This window comes from Labrus mixtus, chromosome 8, assembly GCF_963584025.1.
Source record: "Labrus mixtus chromosome 8, fLabMix1.1, whole genome shotgun sequence".
Lineage (NCBI taxonomy): Eukaryota > Metazoa > Chordata > Actinopteri > Labriformes > Labridae > Labrus > Labrus mixtus.
The window spans coordinates 13,534,591-13,546,798 of NC_083619.1; the positions used below are offsets into that span (position 1 = coordinate 13,534,591).

Below are 12,208 nucleotides of genomic sequence, written 5' to 3' on the forward strand. Positions count from 1 at the left end.
TTTCACCGGCATGATCAGATTTAATACAGCTCCATCCCGTCTCCAGCCCCTCATCACCCCTCTCCTCTCTCTGCCTGCTTCTCATCAAGTGTGACGTCAGGGCGGCGCGGCGCGGCGCGGAGGAGCTGCTGCTGCTGCTGAAACAAGATGGCTGTGCGCGCAGGAGGAGCAGCAGCGGCGGAGGAGAGCTGAGTCAATGCAGAGGAGGACGGAGAGGGGGGGACGAGGAATTCACTCCCGTGTGTCCTGTCTGAGGAGCAACAGCTCAGCAAAAGAGACAAACCTGCGCTGACAAGATGGTGTGTTTCCGGGGACATTTCAGGGTAACCAGTTTGACGGATTGACTGAAGGGACTGACCAAACAAATCACGGAGCACTCAGTAGAGGACAGCCGGGGAGGCTCACGCCGCTATCAGAGATGTCCCTGCTGTGTGTGGGAGGTAAGAAAATGGATTTAAAAGGCAATTAAAGCCTCTGTGTTTGATGTTTTTAAAGTGTCATTTGCTCATGTGTAAACTGCACCAGTTGTGTGACAGAGGCTGCGGACTATCAGCGCTGGAGAAAAGTGTGTGTATCCCGTGCAGCGGACCTTTTGTGCTGATCAGTCATTAAATTACACAGCAAGCCCCTCTGCTTGTCTGAAAGGAAACACAACTACTTTAAAGTGGGGGACACTTTAAACGTAATTGCTGCTGAATGACATGTTTGTTAAATCAACTTTTAAGCTTCATATAAAGATACATTAGTGAAAACAGCTAAAAACACATTTGTTACAAGCTGGCCCAGTCGTGACAGTGAACATTATCAAACATGCTCCCTCCGAGTTTCTATAAATGTCTACATGGAGGAGGAGATCCAATGTTTCCTTCCTTGGTGGATGCTGTTGCGTTGCTGTGTGTCATCCACTCTGTTCATTCATGCGTGGGCAGTCCAAGGAGGAGGAGGAGGAGGAGGAGGAGGAGGACGGGGAAAAGCCCTGCCGCTGACGCCGCCTCGCCGCCCGACGCCTCCTCTCTCTCTCTCTCTCTCTCTTTCTCTCTCTCTCTTGCCGCGTTGCTGTAGTCGTGAGGGAATACTCGTGTTCAGCTCGAGGTGCAGCTCGTCACTCATCATCGTTTTCCCTGAAGCGATGCGTCACCTCCTCCTCCTCCTCCTCTTCCCAGACTCCCAGAAAGCACCTGATGCTGTCGACACTGTTGCCTCTCAATGCGATGAATAAGCATCTGCTTTGATTTCTCATAAAAGTCCCACCGCTTCCAGCGTCACATCCAAGACGCAGCTATAGGAGAGGGGATCCCTTTATAAAACGCAATATGTGGTTTTCGAGTATAGGCCTGCATGTGTTGTCCTTTGGTGAAAAGACAGATCTTAAATTGGCAATAGGCTACAGCAAGGTTTTGATGAGCAGTGTGTCCTCACTTGACTCTATGAGAGGCATCAGGAATCTAACTGGAGCTGCAAATGGTCTTTACTGTTCAATTTATTGATCATTGGCTATAAACTCTCAGAGGATGGTAAAGTGAAACATCCTCTTTCGCACTGAAACAGGGTTAATTGATCGATGAACCCAAGACACGAAAAAAAAATAGTGAGTCATTTCTACTGCATTGTTGTGTTTTTCCATTTTGAGATTTGGCTGCCCCCCTGTTTCTGACATTATTGAATAACTTTGTGTTCTGAACTGTTGGTTGAACACATTTGCAGTTACGTCCTTTTGTCTTTGAGATTTCTGATGTCTGTTTTTCTCAACCATTTTCTGATATTTTATTTAAAAAAAAAAAAAAAACACTGCTTGATTCATAGGGAAACAACTGGCAGATTATCAATAATTCTAAAAATCCTTTGTTGCACCCTACAGCTATGGTTGAGTTTATTGCTTGTGGGGCCCAAAACCAAAGATGATTTGTTTTCACAAACATCACAACAACAAGACAACAAATACATCATGTTAGAGTGGATAATATCTTAATCTGTAATTTTTCGGAAAAATTAACATTCTATCTAAAACATTAGCAGATGTTTTTCTGTCAATAAACAAATCAATCGATCGATCATGTGATCAAAGAGTAGTCAGTTAATTAGTATATCAAAGTTTGTCCAAACCCTAGATGTATGTAGTAGGTTGAATGATGTGGGTTTTAAAGGACAGTTAAGGGGGTGTCAAAGTCACCTTTCATACATTAGGCCCATTATGGATGCTGCCTAACCTTGTCTGGTCCCTTCATGTCCATCACCTGACTGTCCCCCGCACTGAGTCAGTCCCTGGTGTCATTAAGACCCTGTGTGTTATTCATTCATAAACAGTGGCTGCGTCTGTCAGTGTCGTAGACTACGAGACTTGGCAGGGAGCCCTCTTTCTGTTCCTGTTACATCATTCATGCTTACCTGACTGGGGCTATTTCTGGCCTCCACAGTACTTTGTGCCTCTTGAATAGGCAGCGTTTCTTTGGAGCAACTGCAGACAAAGCAGAATCCAGACACTGCTTTAAAAACTTGGCTTCTTTTCCTGCAGATGCTCCTCCTCATGCTTTCAAGACCAGTTTTAATCATCTTTATTGGGACATTAATCTGGAAGTGTGAAGTCTCTGTCAGCAGTTGCAAGGACTTTACTGCAGATCTGCATGTGATCCTTCAGGATAAGATACTGCCTGCCTCAATCATATCAGCCCACAGTTTTGTCACTTGATGGCAGGACTCAGCTCGCCCACTGCCTCGTTTACATTTTCTGACAGTTCAAGTTGAAGGGTTTGCTTGATTCCCTGTCGAGTTTCTGTTTTCTTGGCAATCCGCTTAATTCCCATAAGTCAGAGTCTGCTGTGTCAGTAGTCTTTGCAACAACAACAACAACAAAAAAAACAAAGTTGCACAGAATTTACTCTTGGCCCTTACAGACTGTGCATCCCCTGATTAAAGAATGGAAAACCCCCTTTGATTTTATGTCCTTTAAAATAAGATTGCAGTAGATATTTATAACTTTGACCTTGTTTTCTTGGCTTCTAGTCACCTATAACCTACATTTCAGCTGCTTGGTCTAATGTTGCAGCCCCTCACAGGCTTAATGTGTGTGAGTTATGACACTTCCATGGACTGTATTTGTGTGTGTGTGTGTTGTCCTGTCTGCTTAGATCCATGCAATTGTGACAAAAAATAGTGTTTGCAGGGCTTGTGGATTATAACTCACCCTGTCAGAGAGATTTATGATTGTGTGCTATTATTAAGCTTCAGCTTTCCACTGTCGAAAAATCCAATTCATTTTTTATTGATCCTCCTCCAGTGCTGATATATTTCCAGGGCTGTTTTTAGTGTTGGCACTAAAACACAGCAAAAAGCAGGCTCTGATGTGGTCTGCCTAAACTATTTGAAGTTCCCCTGAAAATATAATGCTGTTTCTTCTGCAGTGTGTTGAATTTTTTGGTTGTCTTTTTGAAGCTACAGCTACTTTGAGCACATACAGGTTGTCAGAAAAGATGCTATGCTGGAGCAGAAGTGTGTGTTAACGTGTGTGTTTTGTTTTGGTATGACATCAAGGCTGCTGAAGTGTTTTCTTATTGGTATATGTGCGCGTGCACTCCTTGCTTCTTTAAGATGCAGATTTGTATGTGTTGCTTCACAGATGTGGTTACTGTGGTTTGTTCTTGTGTGAAGGTAAGACAATAATCTGCGGTCTTTTCCTTTTACCCCCGGGGTAATAAAGGTGTCAGGTGGTTTACACAGCAGTGTATTGAGCTCTTTATTAATACACGTTTGTCCTGTATGGTGTGGAAACGCCTGCAGTGTGCTGTGGTTATGCTAGAGCATGTGGAGAGCAGCGGGTTGTAGAGCTTTAAAAATGTATGTGTGAGTTACGTCAAAACTGGTCTGAAAGTGCTGCAGAGAGAGGAAGAGCTCTAACTGCATACTGAAAAAAATTCAACAACACTTCTCTCTGAATGCCTGCAAAATAAAGACAAAGTTAATAGATATGACTTGGATGTTGCATGTTGATGTGCTTTGTGATAAAAGTCTAAAAAAAATGAACAATCATTTCTTTTTATAAAAACATTTTAAGAAATAAAATGTTAGGACACAGGTTATCTTTTCAATATGTGCTCGCTTTGTGTGTGTTTTTTTAGTTGTCATCTACTTTCTGTTTCTGTGTCCCACACTGATGAAGCACAACGGGAGAGCTGCCCTTGTTTTTACAGCACTGTGTGTTTCTGTATTTTGCAACCCCACTCAGTGCCAACATGTCTGGACCTTATGGCCAAATATGCAGAGCAATAACTACAAACCTGCTTTATAGGTGTAATTTCAGTGATTTGTGAAAACTGTCATTTAGTATGTTTGATGTGCATTGCGTGTAACGTGCCAGATGGTGGTTAAAAGAAACATATCTCAGATGTAATCAATTCTTAGTCAATGTAGGGTTTTTCCAGGTATTACTTTTGTTTTTATTAAAAAACTCAGAGACGGTTTTAATGTTACACACGCATATCCTTTTTTGCCTATTAGATGTGTAAAAGGCAGAATAGAAGAATGCTTGAGCTTTCAGAAACGCAAACAGATGGTGTTCCAACGTGTGACTTTGTCCCTCTGTGTTTCCACAGTGAAGAAAGCCAAGCTGGATGGACCCCAAGGTAAGACCATGAATCCTGGAAATAATAAGAGGTGGATCACACAGGGCGGAGAGACTTGCTGTTATGTGACAAAAATGTACAAGCAGTGTGCGGACACATAACATGCTGCAGCCATGAATAGAAATAAATGGATTTGAAGTTAGTCGTTCTGCAGAATATCACTTCTATATGTCTCAGGGACTGAATTTCATTTGTTCTATGCAGAGGTGTTTTATTAACACTTGTCTTCCTCCCCTCTCTTTTTTACAGAGAAGTTCAACACTTATGTGACCCTCAAGGTACAAAATGTGAAGAGCACAACCATTGCTGTCAGGGGCAACTTGCCCAGCTGGGAGCAAGACTTCATGTTGTGAGTCCTTCATCATCTACACACAAAACTCTCTGTCTCTGTCTCTACTACTTCTGTATCTCCTGCTCCCTTGCTCCTTCCTCTGCTTTCCATCATCTCTCCTACTCTCCACTTCAGCTGAGTACATCTTTGTTCTTCTCTTGTTTTTTTTATCAGCCTTTTTGCCTCCTTTCTTTTACACTCCTCCACCTCAAGTGCCCTTTATCCTCGCAGTGTTTCACAGAGCTCTTCCTTTCCACATCCGCACCTCCAGCTCCAGTTAATGCTTCATCTGCTCTCCCCTGACATTCCTACACTTCTCATCCTCCTTTTCAACCTCAGCACCCTCCCAGCCCCTCTTCCCTCTCCTCTGTCTCTTCCTCCAAACCCAGATCCTTGATCTTCATCTGCTCCACCCTCCCTTCTCCTCTCATCCCATTTCAACCTTAATTTTCCCAACATACCCCACATACATGCCTCTTCTCCCATTTCAACTCTCAATTTTTAAACTAGTTTGTTTAAGTTGATGTTTCTATAGAACATTCAATTAAACATTACACAACACTGGATATTTCTCATGCAGTGAGATCCAGTGTGGTATTGACAGTGTGGCAGCATTCGGGCGATTAATGCTGAGAATCGTTTTGCATGTGGGATGCAGCGGGCGAGCTGACTGCGGAGTCTTCTTCATCTGTATGATGTTCGGAGGCGTTGAGCATTGTACCGGGGTTGCATCAGTGAAGCCCTGTTATGTAATGTTTGGGCTGCAGAGAGAGCCTCATCCCCTCCTTCAAACAGCCTTTAAATGACTGCGCCCCTCAGTCATGAATCAAACATCATGTTTCCTAAAAGGAGTCACCACTGAGACGGGAAATCCAGTCCCCCTATTTCTTAATTAAAGTTCCCACTTTGTCCCTCCAGGCATGCGATACAATCACCTCCTCCACTGCCTTCATCACACTCTTCACCTCGCTCTACCTCCCACTCCCTCTCTTTCTTTCCTCCGTGTCCTGCTCCCTGTAAATGTTTTATGTGACATTCTCTCAGGCTCACTCCCACAGAGAGGTGTTTTATATTTGTCACAGTGAAGCCCACCAGTAGTTACTGTGCATCTTGTGTGTGTTTGAGTGTCAGTGTGTGTTTAGCACTTATCTTTAAACAGCAGAAGTACTCAGGTGCTTCACTTGACTTAAATAAATAAACTAAACTAAAATTAACAAACACGGACGGCCCTTGTGAATGAAAGATAATATGCAACATTATTGGTGTGTGTTATTAAGTGTCATTTAACTGTTGTGGCTGACAGAAGTAGACATACTTTGAACTACTTTATAAATGTAGTCCATTGGTTCTAAACATAGCAGGCCATCCAAAGGTTCACAAGATACATTTGAATTAGAGAAACGATTGGATAATTTAACTCTATTTTTAATATTATTATTCAAATAAACCATCATTTTGAGGGCCCCTTCTTTGTGGTGTGACTGTCAGACATCTGACAAGTCAATGAAAAACTCATTAAATCTGTGTTCTAGTACAGTCCACAGTGGATATTTAGAGTCTTCTTGTCAATATAAATGTTGACTCCAATTCGAGGGCTGCACAGTGGTGCAGTGGTTAGCGCTGTTGCCTCACAGCGAGGAGCTTGTTAGGTCAATTAGGTCAGTTGGTGACTCTATATTGCCCGGTGAATGTGAGTGTGTCTCTATATGTCAGCTGTGAGATTGACTGGCGTACAGTCCAGGGTGTACCCAGCCCAATGACAGCTGGGATTGGCTCCAGCACCCTCCCGAATGGGAAAAGCGGTATAGATGGACTCCAATTCGTAATTAGCATGAACATTTCTATTACAGTAAACATGCTAAAATCAATCAATCAATCAATCAATTTTTATTTGTATAGCGTCAACTCATAACAAGTGTTATCTCGAGACACTTTACAAGAAGCAGGTAAAAGACCTTACTCATTGTTATGTTACAAAAAGCAGGTAAAAGACCTGACTTATTGCTATGTTACAAAGATCTGGCTTAATCCATCATGAGCACTTTAGCAAAGCAGCAAAAGTTACAGTGGTAAGAAAAAACTGCCTTATTAAAAGGCAGAAATCTTCGGCCGGATCCCCGGCTCATGACGAAACAGTCTTCACAGGCCTAGACTGCGCCGGGCTTGGAAAGGGATAGGGGGAGAGATGGGATAAGATGCAGGAAGAGAGATAAACAGATTTATCTGTGATAATCCCATATTTGTTTGATGATATCAGCTGATATATATATATATATATATATATATCAGGCAGGCTCTAGTAAATTAAGAAAATGAAAAAAAAAAAAGAAAAAAGTACTTCAATAATGTACTTATAGTATAGTAGTTGTGTTAGTGTCCACAGCAGTGTTTGAATGTATTTTTCACTTTTAAGTCACCTAATGTGTGTCCTGATTTGTAACCATCTTGTCTCTTTGTCTCTCTCTATCCAGTGAAATTAACCGCTTGGACCTGGGTCTGACAGTAGAGGTGTGGAACAAAGGGTTAATCTGGGACACCATGGTCGGCACGGTGTGGATCCCCCTCCGGAGCATTCGACAGTCTAATGAGGTTTGCCACTAACCACCACTGCCACTTGAGACATACTGTGGCAGAACACGCTGTACTCAGTTAGATTCAAGGGACTAACTCACTCAGAGTTGACCTTGTTCTCCTTTTGTTGATGAGTAATCTGCCAAATGATTGTTTTTTTTTAACATAGGAAGGTCCAGGCGAGTGGCTCACACTGGACTCTCAGGTCATCATGACTGATAATGAGATATGTGGCACCAAAGAACCCACTCTTCACCTGGTGCTGCTCGACACGCGCTTCGAACTGCCTCTTGGTGAGAAATCAATATTCACAGTGGAATCAGAAACTGATAAAAGATGAGACAGATTTTCAGATTAAAACAAATGAAATATAGAGCATCGTCAACCCTCAGGGGAAGGAGCAGATGACTTAAACAAATAATGTCCGTCTGTGTGTTTTCACAGCAAACAGTGATGTATGAACACCAATAATCTCTCTGGCTGATCAGTCAACCTGACCTATTTTCTGTGATATGTACTCCAGGCTTGATGTGTGCCAGGGAGAACCTTTGTGTCCTTTCCTTCTCAGTGATCAAGCTTTTTCTTAGAATTGATTGGGTGTTAATTTCATACTGTTTCCCCTTCCTCTAGTCAATACTGCCACCTGACTCCTCAGTTTGTGGAGCAGACCTATTTATAGGTTTTTAGCTTTAGGGCTTTAAGTGAAAAAGCAGGTTTTCAAAGTCAATGTCTTTGAGCAGGTCAAAAAGTAACTGTAAGTCTCTGCATGTTGTTAAAAACAGATCTGGGTCAAATATAGGAAAATTGGTTGGGGCTTACTTATCAGTTCTTGGGAAGAGTTTGTAACCAAATATTTTAACAGACTACATACGTTGTAGAAGGTGCTCCATTAGGATGGTATTTTTCACCTGAGTTTGTCTACCTCATGTATCAGATATCCCTGAGGATGAGGCACGGTACTGGGCCAAAAAACTGGAGCAGCTCAATGCCATGAGGGACCAAGATGTAAGTTATCACCATGTTTGATTTATACCCCATCACATTTTCACATTTTAAGAACATGCCAACATGATTAATTGGTGGAGACATATGTTCACTTTAAAGCTGAACTTTATATTTTGCCTGCTTCCTGCATACAATCATGAGATTTGTAAGTGTAATTTCAGTTTTGTGTTTGTTTGATTCCTGTATTCATACCAGGAGGAGCAAGAACGCCCCCTCCGTGCACCAGGAACCCAGTGCTGTAAGTGACCGAGTTTGTACATTTGATTTTGCCGAACAAGAGAATTATAATGCTGTTGAAATGTAATTAGATTGCTGTACCTCAGCATGTGCATAATGTCTTTAACCACACATGGGTTGTTGTGTGTCGGAGAGGTAAAGGGATCTGAATCACTCCACTGTTAAGGATCAATAGAGGTATTAGATGTCGGGAGGTTTAGCGCCTCCAGGATGCTGATGCTCTTCAACTATTGGTCCAGTCTGCCGAGCCTGCTGAGCCAGCTCTCTGATGCCGCTTGAAGGACCTTGAGTCTCACCAATCTCACCACTCTCTGTGCTCTCTTTCCATTCATTACCTCCATGTGGGAACTTTGAAGCATTGAAGGCACAAATACCGGTACATGTTTATGTTTGGACTTCAGTAGGATTAGTTATCAATACTGACACATTTCTGTTTTATTGCAGGTAACTGGAGTCTTTGGGGAGACCAACAAAGTAAGTGTATATACAGTACACACTGTACAAAAATTTCTGGATGGTCACATTCTTTTGTGATCTGCAGTCCACCGCAAAAAGTTTGAAGGGAAAGTGCTGACTCTCAGATACACTGTGAGAATGTTTACATTGCATATTGCATGAACAGTACAGTTCCACAGACATTTCTATTTATTGTAATGCTGTGTTCTTCATTAATTGAGAATATGAGAGTCTTCACTTTGTCCTTTAAGCACCCTTAACTCAGAACCAGGTTCAAAATCAGTTTTTATTGCCACGTAAACTTACACATACAAGCCTGGAATTTGACTTGGTGTTTGAGTGCAAAACAATTATCAGAGGACTCAAGATAAGATAGTAAGAAGCTAGTCTGAATGACAAAAGTTTAATTAACATTTCCTTAAAAAGTTTATACCCCTATTAGAATGAAGTGTTTTTTGTCTAGCAGTTAGTTTGGTCTTACTGTCAAATGTTTTTACATACTTTCCACATAAGTAGAAATAAGTATGTCCAAATAATTAAAGATTTCACTTTAATATTTATACTTATGATATGTATGTAAAGGAACAAGTAACTAAAAAGAATGTTCTCTTTCTATCTCTCTCCCTCTCAGTCTCTCTTTCTCTCCTGCTGTGATTAGCAGATGGTCTTATATAAGTGTCTGTCAGACTCACCCACACAAGTGCAGCAATTCATCTCACCCCCGATCACAGAGAAAAGGAAAAAGTTAGGGGGTAAAGATAGATGTGGGACAGAGAGAGAGATGGGGGGGGGACTAGACACAGTTGAAAGGAGAAAAAAAGTTTGATACCTTTAATTAGTGTTTTCACGCCTAGACGGATGAAGATGGAGGTGTAAGCGGTGCAGTCGCTGCCTTCGTCAGAGTGCGAGGGGCGACGATGGATGGAGATAAATGATTAATACATGCTGGTTTCACTTTTGACTGATTCAGCAGTGTTAAAGTCTCTCTTCACTTCCCTCTTGGATGTTAATCTCTCATCTATGGACACCACAAAAAATTAAGAATCAGCTTTAATGAGCAGGAACAAATTTATGTTCAGTTATAATGATAAGACAGAGGAAGAAGCTGTCGATAATGTGCACTATGTGCTTCATGTATGGATGCACTCTAAATGACCTACAGGGCTATGATGGGGTTCGGAAGTTGAATATTGCTATCTCACTTATATTATCTGCAATTACCCTGGTACTAAAAGATTGGTTCAATGCTGATTAAGCCTTATATCTGTGTGCAACATGACAAGTTTCCAATTGGGACGAATACTTTCATTATGCTCTTTTTCTTGCCTTTATTTGATAAAAAATTTAGAACTTTTTCCTTTCTCCCTCAACTGATGCATTCCTTCTCTTCTCCTCTGTGCAGATGAAGATCCTGACAGCGCAGTGGATGATAGAGACAGCGACTACCGAAGCGAAACCAGTAACAGCATCCCCCCTCCCTTCTACAGCACATCCCAGCCCAACGCCTCTGTCCACCAGTATCCAATCAGCCAGCAGCATCGCAACTCCAGAAGTTACTCTTACCCACGCTCTGGCAACAGCCAGGACCTCGAATACAACCAACAGAGGACTGTCAGGTGTGTGCCTGCTAAATGTTATCGGGACTGAAGTTATGATTATATTCATCATTGATTATTATTTCAAATTTAAGGAGAACTGGAAGAAGTTAAATTTAAGACATTACTTTAAGAGGGTCTGCGCAACTAATAATAGAGAGATTAACACATGTAACATTTACAACTAAAAAAAAAAAAAAATCATTAGCAGATAAATGCACCATTTACTAGCATAGTTTGGTATGGTAGCAGGTTTATGGAATGATCTAGATTATGGTGGCTAATTGTGAGAGTGTCAGTTTTGGGTCTATTTGTGATACTGTTGTGTTGCTGATGATTTGCCATCTGGCTGCTGCAGTGGCACTTTTAGCCCCAGTGGCTGTTGTTATGCATTACATGCACACTTTGTTGATATAATTTTGGATGTCATTTCATTTTCTCTGAACTGAGGAATACATTAATTAATGAAATAACTGTTGTTTCATTAAATTAAACAGGGATGATGTCCTTTGGGGCTGTAAGGAAGTTAAGATCAGTGCAAATTTAGAAAGAAGTTAATAACTGACGCCTGTTCGTCTTAGGAGTGAGAATTGGTTTAATAATGGTATTTTCTCTCTTGGCAGACATTTTCTCTTGCCATAGTGAGAATAGCTAAAGTTTTACAAATTAAATTAATATTTGCTCTCTACTGTTCAAATATCCTCGGAAATGATTGTGGTGTAACTGTTGGCAATACCAGGATCCTAAATGGAATTCAGCTGTTTGTTTTATTTTACACATGTGCTCTTCCTACGCTGATATGTCAAAAAATGCCAGAAGTGAAGAAAGCCCATGAGTGAACGAGAGCAGTCAGTGAAAGTCTGTCATGCATTGTGTCCTTCATGGGTTGTTCGGACCAAACACTTTTTCTCTTTCAGAGTTGTTTACAATGCAGCTACATTTCTCAGCTGCTATTGACATATCATATATCACAGACTGGGAATGCAACTATGCATCCCTTACCTCCCGCTTTATGAATAATTCAACTGGCAATCTAATGGTCAATACTGCACATAAGATTAGCTGCTTTTGTGAGTGTATTGGACAGCCACCCCCCCCCTTCCCCCTCCCTTCCCATTCTTCTTCATCTCCTCCTCTCAGCTCTCTAGACTCTCTTCATCCCTGCTCTCTTCTATTTGTCTCTGCGCTTACCACTGCCTTCCTTCCTGTCTTCACTATCTTCTTCTCCTACCATCCATCCTCCTTCCTCTCTGTGCCTCTTTTTTGTTTTTAATAGTCCCATTCATCAAGGAGTATAAATACTTTTTCCCTGTTTGCTACATTTCTGGATGCTTGTGCTTTTTTCTTTTGTCAGCTTTTTGGAGGCCTCTCACCTTTCTCTTCTGCTCTATTTCTCT

General features: G+C 41.6%; 1 protein-coding gene across 1 annotated transcript in view; it reads left to right on the forward strand.

The window, feature by feature from the left end:
• The first annotated feature begins 216 nt into the window (after positions 1 to 216).
• LOC132979023 (protein unc-13 homolog A-like) overlaps positions 217 to 12,208 on the forward strand; it is a 32,210-nt gene continuing 20,218 nt past the window's right edge. The window contains exons 1-9 of the mRNA XM_061044465.1: positions 217 to 440; positions 4,587 to 4,616; positions 4,866 to 4,965; positions 7,419 to 7,536; positions 7,688 to 7,811; positions 8,453 to 8,523; positions 8,719 to 8,761; positions 9,205 to 9,234; positions 10,619 to 10,832. Coding sequence (XP_060900448.1) covers positions 419 to 440; positions 4,587 to 4,616; positions 4,866 to 4,965; positions 7,419 to 7,536; positions 7,688 to 7,811; positions 8,453 to 8,523; positions 8,719 to 8,761; positions 9,205 to 9,234; positions 10,619 to 10,832 — 752 coding nt within the window. The 5' untranslated portion in view covers positions 217 to 418. The remainder of the gene's footprint in view (positions 441 to 4,586; positions 4,617 to 4,865; positions 4,966 to 7,418; positions 7,537 to 7,687; positions 7,812 to 8,452; positions 8,524 to 8,718; positions 8,762 to 9,204; positions 9,235 to 10,618; positions 10,833 to 12,208) is intronic.